This window comes from Anser anser, assembly GCF_964211835.1.
Source record: "Anser anser genome assembly, chromosome: 8".
Lineage (NCBI taxonomy): Eukaryota > Metazoa > Chordata > Aves > Anseriformes > Anatidae > Anser > Anser anser.
In genome coordinates this window covers 28,350,953-28,369,251 of record NC_139728.1, presented here as the reverse complement: position 1 = coordinate 28,369,251, position 18,299 = coordinate 28,350,953, and the positions used below count along the sequence as shown (strand labels likewise).

Genomic DNA, 18,299 nt, shown 5'->3' with positions numbered 1-18,299 from the left:
TAGTTTTAGAACTTTTAACAATAGTAAAAATTGTTGGCTGGTGCACCCACCTTACAAGCTCTGGTTGTTCTTTATTTTCACCTTGAAAAGTCAAACACAGAAAGTTCCTCTTGAAACAAAGCCATAACACTTCAAAGATATAGGTAAGGATTTATTCAATTAAGTTATCTAGGTTAGGAGGCACCATGGGTTCCCTTTATAATCAACAGAAAAGCACATGCATCTTCAGAGAGAGGGGCTTGGGTAAACTACAGGGCTAATGGGACGTGCCTGTAAGTCAGCTGTCTCATTCTTTAACTTAAAAGCCTCTACTCCGATAGGATGAAACCTGGCTGTAATGATTACCTGATTAGGATCAGGAGACGATTCCTTTTACTAAACGGAAAAGTTCTGTAAACATCCACCATGTGTTAGCAATGAATAACTTTCCATATGCAAAGTTTTATTCTACTGCATCACACACATAATGTACGCTATTTTTCCCTACACAAACAATAAAGTATCCCCAAACATTAACTGTTCAAAACTCCTTACAACAAGTCATTAAAAACAAGACTCATTACGAACCCTCCAGTGGTATGTCTGGGCCCCAGTCAAGATATGATCCTTATCATGCTGAATAATCACTAAGTGTCTGACCCAAATACCTAAAAGGGAGAAAAGGAACCCAAAATCTCAAAACGCACCTTTAGTTTTCCTGTTTGGCTTTGCTATCATACAGATCGCCCATTCTCCCTCCTGACTGAACCAGTTAATTTCTAAATATAAATATTCTAATTATTTAACAAATTGCTTTTATATGTCAAATTACATAAAAACTACGTAAAGCTATGCTCTAAGCATAGCTGCCTTTAGGAGTGACATTGCAAGAATTTACAATTAGTCTGCGACAAGATTACCGAACAAAGATAGCCCTTGAAAAGCTAGCAGCAAAGTTTCCTTCTTTAAACGATGGAAAGCAAGCAGAATTTAGTGGTCTTTGTCCAGTTTCCTTCTCCTTTAAACAGAGATTTCTAACCAGTATCTTTCCAGTGCAGCACCGCAGGAAGCAGCACATCTTTATCTAACTTCCCGCAACATCAGGTTTCAGGGCTGTGACCTGTGAAAAAGCAGGCCACTCTTCTCTGTGCACATTCAGCTGGGCTTTTAATATTTTAGCTTGGTTAGAGACTTCTGAATTTTATTTGCCACTTCTGCACTGCTCAAACCATCTAAGCTTAGTGTATTTAGGGAAGTGCTCCTGGCTGAGCCTCAGTGCTACTTAACAGCTTTTACTTCTGCCTAATTTTGCAAAAGTAACAATAAAGTTGACCGATATTTCTATTTTTTCAAAATACTGATTGACAGTTACCAAAAAGCAGCACAACTCCTAAAGATGCTAGACAGAAATACCAGTTCTGGAAATCAGGCCACTGATACATACTGGGAAGGAAACACGTTTAAAAATCATAGTGTATTCTCATGTTGGGTAACAGGGATGTCAGAATCTCTAGCGTAGAAGGAAAGAAAAGAAGCAAGGGCAAAACATTTTGTCCCAAGAGACTTTTTCTCTTACCAGGAATTTGCTGAGCCTCAAACCAAACTCCTGTCTTCACCAGAAAGTTACATGGCTCTAGCTCTTTAAAACGGATAGTTTAAATTAAAACACTAAAAGATGCACACTTATTTCACTGATTTTGATACAACCTGGGGCCTTGCTGCATGACCTTGGGTAGCTTTAGCTGCGGTGTTTTAAGGTATCAATGAAATAACTTAGATTTACCTGCCAGTTTGTGGACTGCAGTAGCTGAAGGGCTGGCCACCAGTGCTGCAAGGGCTGCTGCTGCCAGGCAAGCAGGGACAGATCAGCCACCAGGCCTTGATGCACATAAGCACTTTTTTTTCACATCGGTGCCAGCTTGAGCAGCCACTTTTTCCCTCCTTCTTTGCATCTTCTTTTCCACTTATTTATGTTTATGCTGGTGGAACTTCTTAGAATATTGCAGGAAACTGATCGTCTAGAAATAACCTGGCCAAAAGGAAAAAAAAAAACAGTGGTTTGTTTTTTTCAATCTGCATTGCTTCCCTTATTTGATTAAGCAGACAGCACCACAAACACTGAAGTTATAGGGGTCATGGAGCAGCAGAACCTCAGTGCAGGTAACCAGCAGTAGGGAGGTGGCATCCTCTGAAAGAAATGCTCATTAGCAATCTCCAAATTACCAGAAATTGAGTCAGAATTCTTAAATTCACTCTTCCCAATTTAAACTGCGCTACAAAAATGCCCAGGCAGCTCTTGCACCAGTTTTAATAACTTAATTTGAATTCACACTTTGGGTTAAACAAGCCCAACTTCCCATATGGACAAACCTATAAAACGTGGTTTGACTTTCACAGCGAACAATTTTCATGCGCCCATTAACTTGAACAAGAACTGGGAGTCCTTAGTGTACCTGCCTATGAAACTGCTTTGTGTGAGATGACTAACTTTGTGCATATATATTTAAAATTATTTAAGAGGGCAGCGAGGTTATTATTCAAAGTCTTACAAATGGAATTTCTTGCACATGCTCCTGACGTTGGCTTCCATGTCTATTTTGAATTTACTTACAAAATACACCAGCACACCCAAAATTAGTTACAAGCTATTTCCTTGGCCCCCTCTGTTCACTGTTTATCATTCTTATGAGCAGAAATTGCTTCTGTGTTTTTCACTGGACAGGAAATGCCAGACTGGCAATATGAGAAAGGCTTGGTTTTTAACTTCAAGTCAATTGTTGTTGCTTCCACGGTTATGTGCCTGTGGGTTGAACGGGCATCTGGGTTAATGAAATGCTCGTACTGTTAGTATCTGTGGCAGCTATTTGCTACTAGCAACACCAGTTACATTTCCAATCAAACCCTAAAGGTAATAACAACAAAGTGACAAAAGGAACAGGGTAATGAGCTCAGGGAATGGAAGATCTTACCAAGTTACTCCTTTTCTGCTAGAAACAGCTCAATTCCCAAATCTGTTGCAAATTAAGAACATAAGCATCTCAGTTTAGGAACAGTACTGCCTGATGTTCTGTAGTCTTTCTCATGGTATTCTCTCTTGAATTTCAATTCTAAGTGTCCTGACATGGCCACAGCCTGATCTAAGAAGGAAAAGCCAACGTTATCCCCTTTGGGAATATGCCATACAGCTCAGCCACAGACATGCAGGCCTGGCAACCTGTGAAAAGCACAGTACTACTGGCCTCTTCCTTTCCCTTCCTCTTTAGGGGGCTCTAGCTCCTACAGTGGCAGTAATGCTCTAAGGGCAGTAAGAAGAAACAGAACTCCTTGTCCTGTACCACTGTACAGAAACGGGCACAAGCGAGATCTAGCAATTAACATCCAAAAATAAAACCAGATTCCTCACTGCTTCTGGAGTTCAGCTGGTCTCGCATCAGACAGCAGCACTGTAAGTAGCGAATCTCAGTTTAAATCCCAGGTACAGCTTTACACGGGACTAATCCATAGTCACACACAAGGCTTCTCACAACAGCTCTTTGTGAAGCACAAGGAAGGTCTACGGTGCAGTCCAGGTGTTAGCTTAAAAAGGAAAACCAACAACAAAAAAAACCAACAACAACCCAAAAGTCCCAAATCTAAGAACTGTTTCTAGGCCTAAATCCTCTCTCTGGTTCAGATCTTCAGAATGCTGTGGGCTTCACGGAGATCTGCACTCTGACTTGAATTACCTGAAGACTCAAAGTTACTTGAGATTCAGAAGTGAGTCTCAGAGTTGAAAAGGAGTTTTATGAGTAGAAGTTAAAACCAACAAAAGCTCTCCATGCAGCCAGTAAAAATGCTCACTTTTGCCTATACAACCAAAAATGATCATTTATAAAGATGGAAGCCCCCCAAATAAGCCAAAGGCTGTTTAAATTAATTCATCAGAAGAGTCAAAATAGAAGTAAAGCTCTCAAAGACCATTTTAATACCTTGTTATTTCTTTCATTTTCAACCATCAGTATTTGCCTAATCTAAAGCCTATACATTTTGATTCATTAATTAAACTATATTTAAACACTGCTATACTCCAATCTAAAGCTGGAGTACTAGGGCAGGCTTCACAGCACTGATATTTTTAATTTCATTTTCTGAATCTATGCCTGCTGCGCCCAACGTCACGAGCCTCATCCTCATCTTGAGTTTAGGTATTATTTGATACTTCACGCTCTGGGATTCCTTCCTTAAGTCTAAAACCTCAATTTAAGCCAGCTGTTAAACAATAACTAGACATGTGTGGAATTTTCCCACTCAGTGAAAATGAAAACTAGATTTTATTTTATATTTTTTTTAAGATTTAAAGTCCATTGTGGGATGGCTCATTTTAAATAAAGACAAAGAAACCATCAAGGTTGGTTCACCTGTGTAATGTGAAAATGACCCTGTGCGACATAGCTGCATGTATTATTTCATGCCTCATCCACGTTATGGTTTAATTTACAAAGCTATATTGTCTTTTTTAGCTTCCAATTTTACTGTTACATTATAAAGCTTGCTTGAAGCAGACAGCGTTAAGTCTGAACATATTTGTCCTCTCAGCCCGTTCTTTAAGCTGTGACAGCCTTCAGCTGGCACTGAAGTCTGGGTGCAGTAAGCCTTCCCCTCTGCGCTGCCATTCGCAGACAGTCACCTAGCATCGAAGTAAGGGGCACGTGGACTGCTGCCTGTGCTACCTTGCTCCTGCGCCTCGCTTTTACCCAAGACAGCATGTGTCTCTAGCAACAGGATGGAGAACAAACTGCAGTCCATCCAAGTGCTGTGTAAGCTGATATTATTACAGTACAGAAAATTTTAGCATTGAAACATATAGATTTTAAATACCGCTTCAATCTCGAGAAAATGGGCTCCAGAAAAACACACTGTTCTACCAGACGTGATGGCACGTGAAGGGTTAAAATCAATGAAGAGTTCAAAACTAACAGAATGTTTTCCTGTAAACTCCTTCTATGGTGTGATCTAGGGGAAGGTCCAACTTAAGTGCTGGATGTTCATACAGGATTTCCTATGACTAATGCTGTCAACATTCAAAACTTTTAATTTAAAATGTGGGCGTTCTACACAGATAGGAAATTTACCATTTAAGATTTCTTATTCAAAAATGAATGAAAATTACTCCGATTTTCAGATTCATTTGCTGTACACGGAACGATACATAAAAAAAGGAAGTCACTAAGTGGCATATGCTGGGATCGCCTGCCAAGCTTTTACACAAGTCTTTTATATCTGGATAGGATCCACAGGAAGCTTGTACAGGAAGGCCTTTTCCTTCCTTATTTTTGAAAAGCTTTGTTGGATGGAAATTATGCCAGTGAGTAGAAGAGGAGGAGGAGGGGGGAAGCAAACTACCATTCTGGTGGGTTTGGTGCCAATCCATGCAAAACTGAAAGTCATATTGAGATAACATTAATGCATCCTGTTGTAAAATTGACCGACAACAAGCAAACCCACAGAACACAGGAGATATTTAATAGTTTTTGATTTAAAAGACTCAAAGAAAAGGAACAGAGGTACCAATTCAAAACAGTATGGGAAGTAGAACTCTGGGATGTAATCTGCCAAAATTAAGCTAAATTTGCCAATATTTCTAGAAAATAGATCATGGCCATGTATAGTCTCTAGTAAGCTTGCTCTGAATTCTGTTGCAAGCTCTGACTAGTTCAGATAAATTTAATAGTGCTACTTTATTGAATTAAGCATGAATTTAATATAGTCTGAGCTGTCACTACAATATCCCTTCTTTCACTTCTTAATGTCACGCTGATCCCATTCTCACAATGCTACGTTAACACTTAGTTGAAACTAAGCTTTCCCCACGTCTTGTGACAAAAGGAAAAAAAGGGTGATTTTCTAGCTCTTCCCTTTACTTATTGTAGCTACTTCACTGTGCAAGAACTTGTTAAAAAAAATCACTCATTTTCCTTAATCTGAGTCTATTAAAAATCCCTAGCAGACATACTACTACTCTGTGTACTATTATGGGATACATATTGAGCCAAAGACTGCTTTACTGGGAACCATAACAGCAGAAAACAGACCTACAGGTAGGCTACAATGGCTGTAGGTACCTCTTCAGCATCCACCACGTCAGCTGGCAGGAGTCCCAGAAGTCTCGGAGAACAGAAATTAACCCTGAGAGTCTTTTAAACCCAGAATGGCTATTTAGGCAGGGAAGGAAAACAATTCTTAAATAGGGAATGCTTCTACTGCACAGCAGAGGAGACAGAAGTTGCAAATTAATGGGTTTGATGACAGAGGAAAAAGGGGAATAGGGGACTTTAAATGTCTAAGACAGTATTCAAAGGAAGACGAGCAAAGTAGTATACAGGGTACAATGGAAGACATCAAAAGCATCATAAAGAATGACGGAAGAGTATGCAGCTCTTGCACAGGCTTTTGGTGGAGGTGTGCAATTCTCTCCAGCTGGACATTAGAACCAATTCAGAGCATGAAAGCTATTATTAAAAAAAAAAAAAAAAGAAGAAGGATGCTGGCATGCTGGTGTAATGAGTCAGGCGTGTGCTTTGTCCTCAGAGTAGCTATGGCACAGGTAACAACTGTATGTAATCAGCTGCTGTGAGAAAAGGCATTCCTAGAGGAAAGAAAATCCATGCTGATGTGTTTTCCCTGCTCTTGTGACCAAAGCTAGTTTAAAAAAAGCCTGTTTGTGCAGCCAACATTTCTCTGCTCTCAGGGTTTTCTACAGGAATAAGGAATAAAAAAAATAGTTTAAGGAAAGGGAAGAGAGAAGTCTGAAATGAAAGCTCCGGTTCAGATGAGACTGCACATGATTTGCAAAGCGATGGAAACTGAGGGGGCAGCTAGGTCATGCCTTTCCCCTGCTGGATGAATCACTCTTTGAATGGAAATTTGAGTAGGAAGACATAATGGCTTGGGAACAAAGAGAGCTGCTGGAATATCACAGGTGCAGCTGAACAGAGAAGGATGTTTTGGGATATGCCAAGGAAAGCAAACGCCATGAATCTGGAGGAGTTGTCAGGGCTTTGTGATTTAGGGAGCGACCCAAGTCAGCACGGGTGTCTCACGTGGAGTCAGACAGGAGGAGGGCTGAGGCCCTGATCCAGAGCAGCAGCTAATCACTTCCTCCGTGCTTCAGCACGGTTCTGAATTCCAAAAGATAGAAGCTGCTAATGTTTTACTGAAGTTTTTGGGAATCAAACCTGCACTCCAGTGAAGCACCTCTCTATAGTCGAATATGTACTTACACACTTTCTGATCTGGAGCCAAGGTGAGGCACGAGAATCCAGATGCTGACAAACAAGGAGACACAGACGGTCTGGGGAACCAGCACAGTCAGCCAAAGCCAGAGATCAAATGGCTTTGTCAGAGGGACAGGGGAAGCAGTCAGAAGTGGAATGAGGAGATAACATGAAAGAATTGATGCGCTCTGCCTCAGAAAACACTAGCAAGAGAAATGCTGTGAAACAGAAGAAAAGCTACCAACCAAATTACAGCATTGTGAACAGATTAAAACACTAACAAGAAAGAAACAGTACATGGTGATGATTTGATAGCATTGCTATATACCAGGCAAGTTAAACTTTGTTTTGATGTACAACAAGCATAAACATAAGATGATTTTAACTAGTTGACCAGGATGGAGTTCAACTGAATCACAATAAAGGTAAATGGGAAAAAAAAAAGAAAAAAAATGGGAAAAAAAAAAGGAAGAAAGAAATGCTTCCATAAAATCTTTTCCAGGAAAAAAGGGGGGAAAAATCCTGATTAAAAAAAAAAAAAAAAAGCATAAAAATCCCCTTGAATAATTTGAATTGTCCAAAGACTAGAAAAGTGCTATAATTTAGATAGAGTAGTGAAGATCTAATGGTGATAGATATATGAAGGCAGGTAGAAAATAAGTGAAACTTAAATTTTAGCCATTTAATATGAAATAACTGAGAATAACCTACTATTTCTCTAAATATAGAATACTAGAACAAAAGAAAAAGAATAAAAAAGTGATGAAGACAAGCTAAACCAGCGTTGCCTGGCTCTCTCTTAGCCCTGAGTTGCCTTGCCTTTCTGTACAGTGGTGAACGATGCTACTGAAAAACTGAGAAACAAAGAAATAATAAAGGAATTTCTTCCACTGAAGATTCGCAAGGTTGCGCTGAATTTTTGACCCAGTGCTTTCCCAGTCCTCTGCAAAACTACAGCAGTAAGAAAAACCTAAAGGACCGACAGTGAAATAGCTACCTGTCCAAGCTCAGGGAGCAGGGAATATGGGAACCATTTTCAAGGTAAACAGGGAGAGAGACAAGAAGCAGAACTAGAATATTAAGAAAAATAATAATAACCAAAGCTTATGGAGGCCTGGATGACAGCTACGGAGAAAGCAAGAGATGCAGGGAATCTCCTCCTACGTACAAGCCCATCAGGAAGACCAATTTGACTCAGCCAGGCCCAATTGCCCTCAGACAGCTTTAAGGAGGGAAATTACCTGAGCTCCCAGTCCCCACTGTCTGCTTTCCCATTTACAAGACTACAGTAGCTTTTTCCTGCTGGTGGTGTTACTTGAACCTAAAATTTACCACAGCTAATTCAGAAGGCACACTGTGTCTTTTACAGAGTAATTACAAAGTAGTTTTTCTTACCAGAATAAAAAAAAAATATTGAGATGGTTTTCCACACTGAATTAAAAAGTTTTATATTTCTTCAGGTTCAGAAAAAACAACTGTGGAACTAAAATAAATGGTTTTGAAAATTCTTTTGACATAATAAATAAAATTTATATACATAAATGGATTCCTCAGAGAGGGGAAAATTTCATTGGGAAGGGGGAGACTTCATTGGCAAGACATTGTTCAGGTAAATGTCTGTACTATGTCTGATGCTTGACATCTAACTGTAATACCTTAATAAATAACAGCAATTAAAACTGGTTTATGATGTGCCAAAACATTATTTCCTTTCAAAGTCCCATTAGTCTCTATTAATCTCTACAGCATTTTATAATCAGTAGGAACAAAATCCTGCCTGCGTACTGGTTTGAATTCAGAGCAGTTTTCCACAAGCTACTGTAGCTCTGCAAAGCAAATCAGGCCAAAAGGCTTCCGCAGGAGATGCGGTGGCACCACCACGGTCACCTTCTGGGAGCAACGCTGCCTGCAAGGGGAGCCCAGTGAGCACAGGGGCCGTGGGGAGGGAGGATCCCGGCCTTCAACAGTTAAAGAACTTTAACGAAGTATTTCCTTCTGTAAGATTTCACTGACAAAGTGTACGTTCCTGACTCAAAACCACAAGGGCTTGTTTGGTTTAAAATGGAAAAAAAAAATCTGCCTGTTCTGAAAAAAAAAACCAAAAAACAGAAAAACAAAACAAACCAACTCGCCTGCTCTCCATTTGGTTTTGCTGATCCCTGAAGATGCCTCAGCATTTAGTAACTTAATACTCGTACTTCATTTACATTTCATGCTAATGACTTGAGGACTAACATCTTGCCATAACTGCTTTCTGTTAGGGTTGGGGTGAAAAGACACATTTAAACACCTAAAACGATAAGGTAAAAATCACAACATTGATACAACTTCAAGCCAATTATTGGAGAATGATTTCTCCTCATTAGTAAAATCAGTATTAGTGTCCATATGGGTTTAGGAATTAACAGACAAATTAGTTCTTAAATTAAGCTTGTGACAGCAAAGATTTCTGCAGAATAAATGCGTATGGAAACAGACAACTCTTGATAATCACCAGACATAAAAGTAGTTATTTTTCTTTTTTGCCCTTTGCATTATGTAAATTTCAGTAACTAAATGCATATTTCATCATATCATTGCCAACAATTTTTCTGTTTGTTTCAGGGTAACTTTTACCCTATTTATTATGTCTTGAAACAAGCACCTTGCTTTTCCTCAGCTGTGTGAAGCTAAGTTAGAACACCTTTTTTCCTTCTACCACTGCTCCATTGCTTCTGGGAAAACTACCTGGTGAGTAATTCCATGGAGAATTTGGAAGAATACCTAAATCTAATTACTCAAAAAACCTGAACGGCAAAAAAAAAGCTGTCTAAGTAGTTTGGTCGCTCTTCTAAAACCTCACTAATATATCCACGGTGAACAGAAAAACAATCCTAATCCTCACTTTGGATGATTTATGTAACATTGGGCCTCACTTCTGCAGTTCGATCCGGATACACAGTCTGCTCTCACGGCGTTTACAGCCATCTGTGGCACTTCACCGATGGGTATTACCCACTTACAATACCCCAGGATGGAATCTCATAAAAGTACATAGTAATCTTTGGAAAAATAACATTTTGCATTGCAGAAGTGCAGCACTTAATAGGATCTTCATTTGTTTATACTTGAGGAAATGGTATTGTAGTGTTAGGATAACATTGTTTGTGACCTGCATTGTAAATAGACTAAAATACCTGAGTTATTATATCAGCTGTTGTATTATTACTTAGTATTTTGAAGGCATCCATGACTTTTGGAGGAGGCTGGGGAGCCGTGCTGTCTGCGAGGCAGCTTTTTAAGGACAGGACCTGGCACGGGGCACTCGGCAGGGGTGGTTCAGTGCTGCCAGCATGCGAGCTGCAGCGAGGATGAGATGGGAGCCCAGTGCGCGGGGTGAGGTGCAAAGCACGAGGCTGGACAGATCAGCTTTCCCCCCTCCAGGAGGCCCCAGCCGGGCCCCCGAGGGCAGGCATGTTCTCGTGTGCCAGTGCCGCTGGGAGGATGGCACTGCTCCTGGGAATACCTCGCGTTTAAATACCAGCCGGGCAGAGGCTTCCCAGTACCAGGAAGGCCCCAGGTCTGCTCTGGGCAGAAATGTGACTAAACACAAACAGGACCGCTCTGTGCCAAAGCTCCCCTTTCGACTTCCCTAATTTATTGTCGTTAATCTTCAGGCAAAACCAAGCACTACACTTTGTCTCTCTTGCAGACGTTCTGACTAGTCAGCTTCTCTTCCACTGTTATAATAAGTCAAGTACGCTCTAATCATCACCACGAACACTTCATACGCTGCTGTTTCTCAATCTAACTATACCTAAATATAGTTCAACCTCAACTAGCCAGGCCACACTTAGATTTCTGGTTATCCAGAACAAAGCTTTATTCCTGAGCCATGTTTGTTAATGACAATGCCTTGATTACCCAGATACGTTTCCCCATCCCTTATGTTTAGATAATGACGTTGGCTTTGCTATCTCGTACAAACTGGTTATTCTACAGTGAGATATGTTTCCAATAAACAGCTGGCATTACTACAAACAATTGTCTTCAGTGAAATTAAAGCACACATTGGGAAACATAAAAATATCACGGTGAGCGAAACCGTGTTATTAATGCTTGGCTTTCCATCAATTTTGTCAAGAAAATGCCCAAGAGAACCCAAGAAGTTACTGGCAGTCACTCACTCGGCTGCAGCACATGCAGTTTCAGCAGAAGGCAGTAACCGCAGCTGGAAGTTCCTCGCTGAGAGGGGGAGAGCCTCGGTGGAGAAATGGTGACCTCTGCAGGTCCCTCGGTCCTCCTCGTCGCAAATGGTGGCTCAACAGCATGCAAGGTGTAGTTTTGGTTGCTTTCATCTCTGAGAAATTAAAATAAAGAAAATTAAACGTCTGTTTGATGGTGGCATTGCAACATAAAATAGGCTGGAAAACACGGGCACGTGTTAATTTAAGAAATAAATGTTCATCTCTGAGAAGGCAGAAAACAATACTTCAAAGGACAGAAACTTCAAAGCGCTCTGGAACTTCAAAGCGCTGCACCACCATTAATAAACACACAGGACATGTCTGTGAGGTAGAAAAAATTTTCCTTTTTTAATGCTTGTGTAAACAGGGCACTGAGATTAAGTGATTTGCCCAAGGACACAAGTAGCAAAACTGAGATTCCACATACGAAATAACTGGCTCAAGCCTCCTTTCTCCGACCAGCGACAGCTGGGTTAAAATGGTGATTAGATGCTCCCTAACTGAAATCACTCAGCAGAGGCCAAAATGCAGACCTTCTCTATCAATAGCATCACCTGCCCTTTTCCAGGCCTGCTCTAAACCCTGTCATGCCGCTCTCAGCTGACACCCTCCCACAGAGCATACACAGATCTATCCAAATTAGGTCTTTTCTATGTAAATTTGCATTTACACAGAGTCTTGCTTCTGTATTTAACAATGACATGAGAGCTTATGGTAAAGAATTTCAGTATATCTGTCAAGATAATCTGCTCACTACAGGCTTCTTGGCAACACCTAATTAAAATACCAGCAGCACACCTATGTTTCTCCGAGGATCCCACTGAAGCTGAACCTGCCCTAGTCCCAGCCAGAAGCGTATCCTATGCCCTTCTGGAGGAAAGCACAGAAGTTCCTCAACGTTTGCATGCTGATCTGCTCCATCTCCATACTGCTGAACACAAAGATCCTAAAGTGCTATGTTACAAAGAAGACAGAAGCAAAATCTACCATTTCCCTTTCTATTAAAAATAACTTAATAAGGAAAAGCCCTTGGATATGTTGAGCTAAAGATCCCAGCAAAAATGAAACTGACCTGTAAAGCATTTAGCAAGAAAAAAATCTCCTTATGCCCCTTAGACAACAGATACAAGTAAAAGATAATATGGAAGGCCCAAGATCTGCCTTAGTATTATTAAGTTTTGCCATTCTGATTTTTAATGAAGAGCTTCCTGGTGATCCTACACGTGTGTGGTCTCATGCACTTAATTAAAGGATGTGGAGATGTGGAACTTTAATATAGCTTCCTTCCCTAACACACTTATATTTCAAATAAGTAGAGTTAATAAGTTCAAAAGATATAAACAGAACGCGTGCTTCAAATAGCCCATCATGAATATCTTTTCTTCTCAGCTGCTTGGGTTTTTATTCTTTTTTGAGGTCATTACTGGAACAAAGACTTAATTCTAAAAGTACTTAAAACACTAATTAAAAAATAAAGAATTTTCAAATGTAATTTCTGAAAATTAATCCGTACAACCCGCTTCCAAAATTTTCTTGACAAACACGGTTCTTGTTTTAACAGAGAATTTCCTCATGTCACATGCATATAAAGAACTTTTTAAAAAAATATGCAAAATTATGTTTTGAAGCCTAGGATTTGCATCTAGTAACAAGTAATTTACTGCATGTTATTTTCCAAAAATAAAGTCTCACAGTGGCTCTAAAAGAGACCTTGCGTGCATATATTGTTCAAATGTTCCTCCTCAAGGCCAGTTAAGAGTACTGCACCCTGTAATTAGCACAGTTTAGTAGGACAATTTCTGTACTCAGCACATTAGGAAATTACTGCCGTACTACTAGACTCTTAAAGAATATCACAATTTCTGTTTTTAATTTTTTCCGGAGTTTCAGATTTTTTGTGTGCTTTCTCTATTAACGATACTGCTTAGCACTCACGTGACATTTTCCACTGATAGAGCTCAAAACTTTCCTGTGAGGGAAATCAAGCGTCGCTACCTCTGTTTTGCAGTGGAACAATGACAGTGAAGGCATAAAGATCCCATTCCAGCAACCTTTGAGTAAGGACTATTAATTTACTCAAGACAGATATATCTTCAGTACTTTGTTGAGTCAGGCCTGAAGATTAAATGATTTGCAGATCACAGACTGAGTCATTAGCAGTTTTGGGAGCACAATTCAGACCTCTGACTCCTTACAATAAACTCGAGTTTTCCATGTTAAGTGTTAACAATGATTAACTAAATGACAAAAGTTTTGCTGTTCTTGGTGCAGTGCCCTCCTTTGCATTTCAGAGGAATTATTGGGCTCTTAAATTGGCTGTCAAATTTGCTGACTTGGTAACTGGCTGGCTTTCAAAACATATATTAAAGTCTTGATTTTCCTGGCTATTTATTTAATAAATATTTTTTTTAATATAGTAATTTTTGTAGTCTTACATATAAAGTCAACTTCAAAAAAAAAAAAATCTTATCAGTCACATTGTACATACTATTAAAGAAAATACACGCAAAGGTAGCAGGACCCGATAGAAAGGGCACTGAGTAAAGAAACAGATGGCAAAATTTCCCATTTGCTTAAATAAGGTCAAGCTGTCAGTTTTTCAACTCATTTTACTTCTTGCTCTTACAGAATCCTGTCATCTTAATTTCTCTGTCAATTGTTTTCCAAATATGCAGATGATTATTACTGTATTTACTTCTCTCCGTGAGGGATTTATACACCAATAAGTTAAATTAATTACAGCTAGATTCAAAGGTCCTACACCCATACGGAGGACTATACATACTCACAGATTTGAAGCCTTACTTAATTATACTTTAAACGTTGTGTACTGAATCACACACCTTGATCCACCTCATGTAAAAGAATTATGTTCCAGGCAGGTTTTAAGAATGACAAGCTAAATAACCTTAAAGTCAAACACACCTCACAGACTGAAGTTGTAACTCGTAATAGAAAGGCTGGAACGCTTTTTATAGCCAGCTGCCTTAGACAGCTTATTTTTATCTCGATCTTCATGTTTTCATTTCATTACATTACAGGGCTTTCACCTACATAGCTGGCAACGTGTACTCTTTCATTTAAGACAGTACAAAGTATGCAATCATAGCAACTGTAACTACGCTGCTGATTTTCTTTTGTCATGTCTAAAAGACTGGCCATTTCGGCACCTACAAAAAACAGCTTGGCCCAAAGGAACCTGGTAAACCCAAACCTTGTATTAAAACACCAGCTTCGCAGAAGCATTTTTTTCCTCCCTTATTTTACATTTAAAAGTCTGGAAGAAGTCTTCCGAGTGGACTATCTTTATAAATCACCGATTTTTGTTTTGTTATTAAACGTCACTTGTTGCTAGGCGAGAACAGAGAAGATCAAAGGACTTCTAACAAAACTGGAAAACTAAAGGTGAGAGAGTTTTGCTTTCTTTCTCATTCTGTAAAGACTTATCACTGAACTACAACAACTGCTGGTTCATAGTTCTATAAAAAAAGACTGCATGCAGTGATGTGATCCCACTTTGCTACTTCGTACTTAACTCCAAACGTCGAACAACAGCTCAGTTCTCTTCGCTTATCAACGTGACCATGCATTCAACCAGCCTGTTTACAAACCCATATGCAATTGAAGTCCTACGAATTAAAAGAGAGGAGCTAATAGAAGGCATAAATGACCCAGACCACCTGCTGAACTGGCTGATAGACAATGGTATTTTTTCCCCAGAAAAAAAGATGGTCATGAGTTTCTACAGGACACGAACAGAAAAGAACTCCCGAGTTTTAGACATACTGATTTCTCAAGGCGAACGAGCCTGCAGGCTCTTTTTTTATCCTTGTTTAAAGCAGGTGGAGCCAAAACTTTATAACGAGATGAGAAAATATGTCAGCGAAGTTAATGAAAGTATCAGAGATGCAAGAAGACAATTGGTAGGATACTTACTCGAAAAAGACAAGGTTTGGTTTGAAAATAGCAGTGAACGGCACCAGGAAAAAAATGTGAGTCCTAGAAGAAAAAAGCAAGATTGGGCTATTAAGACCAGGAAAAGAGAAACCCAACTTTCAAGAGCAGCAAAACCTAGAAAAGGTCACTCTGATAGAGGCATCTTTGGTGCAGCTGCTAAGGGCTGTCTTTCTGAGTTAGAGAAAACACTGAAAGATAATGATATTAACGCACTAAACTCCTCAAGAGAAACCCTTCTGCATGTTGCAGCCACTAATGGACACCTAGCAATAATGGAATATTTGATCAGCAAAGGTGCTAAGCCAGATGTGAAGGACAAGAAAGGAAGAACACCACTGCACAGGGCTGCTGAGAAGGGCCACGGTGATGCGGTGAAAGTGCTTCTGCGGTGCGGCGCTTCCATGTACAGCTTGGATAAAGAAGGCAAGATGCCGCTTCATGTGGCCGCGCAGAACAGCCACGGTCACATACTGAAGGTGCTCCTGAGAGAAGAGGCAAGAAGCTACAGGAACCAGCACAACTTTTTGCACAGGGCAGCTCTTAAAGATGACAGCAGTCTGGTGAAAATGCTTTTAAAGAGCGGTGCCTCCATTGATGGGAAGGACGGACGAGGACAGACCGCTCTCAGTTACGCTCTTTCTCGTGGGTTTGAAAACACTGCAAAAGTACTGCTAGAGGCCGGAGCCAGGGTTGATTCCAGTATGGCTGAAAGAGCCTTCAACAGCAACCACCCATCCATCTTCAAAATGCTGCTAGGATATTCTAAAGATCTGCCATCTGACTTGATGGAGTCAACTCTTTTTAAAGCTGTACAGAAAAATCTGCACGGTGTTGTAGCGGCTTTAGCTGACCGAGGTACAGATGTGAACGCCTACAACAAAATGCAGTACACCCCTTTACTCCTGGCATGCGAAACAGGCAAGGCTGAGTCCGCACAAGTTCTAATCGAAAAGGGAGCAAACTTGGGAATAAAGACTCCTGCTTCAGACTCAGCTTTGCACTTGGCAGTTCAGGCCGGGGCTGCCCCCATCACAAATCTGCTCCTGCGCAAAGGGATGGACGTTAACCTTACGAATCGGGCTGATGAAACCCCGCTCCATGTCGCTGCACTGCATAATAAAGCAGCATTAGTTAGCCTGTTAGTTAATGCTGGGGCCAAAGTTAATGCTGTCACTAAAGAGCTGGTGACTCCTCTGCATGTTGCAAGTCAGAGAGGTAACAATGAAGTTGCCCAAGAGCTGCTGCACCACAAAGCCAGTGTTAATGCTAAGGATAGGCAGTCAAAATCACCTTTACATTATGCTTCTGAAAAAGGAGACAAAACAATGGTGGAGATGCTTCTGAATGCTAACACTGACCCCAACGCACAAGACAAAGAGAAAAGGACCCCCCTGCACGCTGCAGCTGAGAGAGGACATCTCAGCGTCGTCAGAGTTCTGTTGGCTACAAAAGGAAGACCTGGGGTTAAGGACATGGATGGATGTACTCCAATGCACTATGCGGCCATCAAAGGAAACACGGAGATTGTAAAACTTCTTCTGACATCAGGGAAAAATAAGAATATTGATGACAGAAACATATGGAGAAAGACTGCACTGCATATTGCAGCGGAATATGGACACAGTGACTTGATAAATTTGTTACTGAGTTACGGGGCAGCCATCAATGCCTTAGACAACAGCAAGGACACTCCGTTGCATTGTGCTTGCAAGGCCGGTCATTTAAATGCTGTAAATTCCCTCATAAACTGGTCACAAGGAGAAAAAGCAAACCTACTGGCTGCTAACAGTCTCAAAAAGACCCCGCTGCAAGTAGCAGAATCTAACAGAACAGAAAATCAGGCCCAAATTGTCACACTTTTGAAAAAGAAAATGTTAATAACAAGATGAATATGCAAAGCAAACATTTTAAATGCAAATGCAGAATTATTCTTTAAAATAATTTGGGTAGCGCTGTTGCCCAGTATGACTGAGAATTATGTTAGGACAGGCAGAATTAAGTCTGTAATCAAAAGAGGCCACAGAAAAAGCCAAAAGCCATATCTTAAACATAGCATCTGTCACGTTCAGATTTACTACAGCTACTTCTTTGTGCTAATAAATCCTGTCACGAGGCTTGATATAATCCAACCAGGGGAGTGGTGGGGCCCCAAAACTTTGCTACCAGAGTGTTGCTGTCTTCAGGGCACTACTGGGTGCTGCACTAACGTTCAATATTGGCCTGGCCCCCTTTGCATGTGTGTTATACCCTATCTCGTGACTTTAACATAACCTGGGACTATAAAAAATCAATTTTCTGTCTTTCATTACAGCATTTAGTTTGTTTTTGTATTTTTGAGCAGAGAGAATGAAATCAACCTACCACATTTTCTGTTTATTAATTTCACTTTCAAATTGATTCCAGCACAAAGATGTTCAGAATAAAAAGGCTGCAACAGAATTTATTGGTTCAAGGCAAAATATTTGTATTGCCATCTCTTGGAACAGAAACATGTTCTTGAGTGTTCTGTGGTCATTTTCTTCACAGTGACAGTCGGCCTTTCACGCTTCCCTTCACTATGTGAACAGAAGCGCCACCACATGAAGGGCCAAATGCTTCTTGCAAAACGGAACACGTTGAAAAGCACGTGGGAATAAAACTGGGATTTTTATGGCCACGTTACAATGCTTTAAGGAGCACAACGCCCTTCTGCTGCCATCTCCCAGATGAGAGACCTCATTGCTCTCTACAGCTACCTGACAGGAAGGTGCGGGGAGCTGGGAGTCGGCCTCTTCTCACAGGTAACCAGTGACAGGACTAGAGGGAATGGCCTCAAGTTGCACCAGGGGAGGTTCAGGTTGGAAATTCGGAGACATTTCTCCTCAGAAAGAGCAGTCAGGCATTG

At 40.5% G+C, this 18,299-nt stretch overlaps 2 protein-coding genes across 2 annotated transcripts in view; one reads left to right on the top strand and one right to left on the bottom strand.

Annotated features, from left to right (window-relative positions):
- The window catches only part of FGGY (FGGY carbohydrate kinase domain containing), a 305,857-nt gene extending 290,400 nt beyond the window's left edge, over positions 1-15,457 (bottom strand). Inside the window, exons 1-3 of the mRNA XM_083847626.1 lie at positions 15,395-15,457; positions 11,399-11,571; positions 1,763-2,008 (exon numbers count right to left, since the gene is read on the bottom strand). The gene's annotated coding sequence lies outside the window, so the exon portion shown is untranslated. The remainder of the gene's footprint in view (positions 1-1,762; positions 2,009-11,398; positions 11,572-15,394) is intronic.
- Positions 14,566-18,213, top strand: LOC310903752 (CARD- and ANK-domain containing inflammasome adapter protein-like). Its single transcript, XM_083847605.1, has one exon. It carries the CDS (start codon positions 15,043-15,045, stop codon positions 17,302-17,304), a length of 2,262 nt encoding a protein of 753 aa, XP_083703731.1. The 5' UTR covers positions 14,566-15,042; the 3' UTR covers positions 17,305-18,213.
- The last annotated feature ends 86 nt before the right edge of the window (positions 18,214-18,299 follow it).

Coding starts and splice junctions, on each gene's coding strand:
- LOC310903752 (XM_083847605.1), top strand. CDS start 15,043: ATGCATTCAACCAGCCTGTTTACAAACCCATATGCAATTGAAGTCCTA.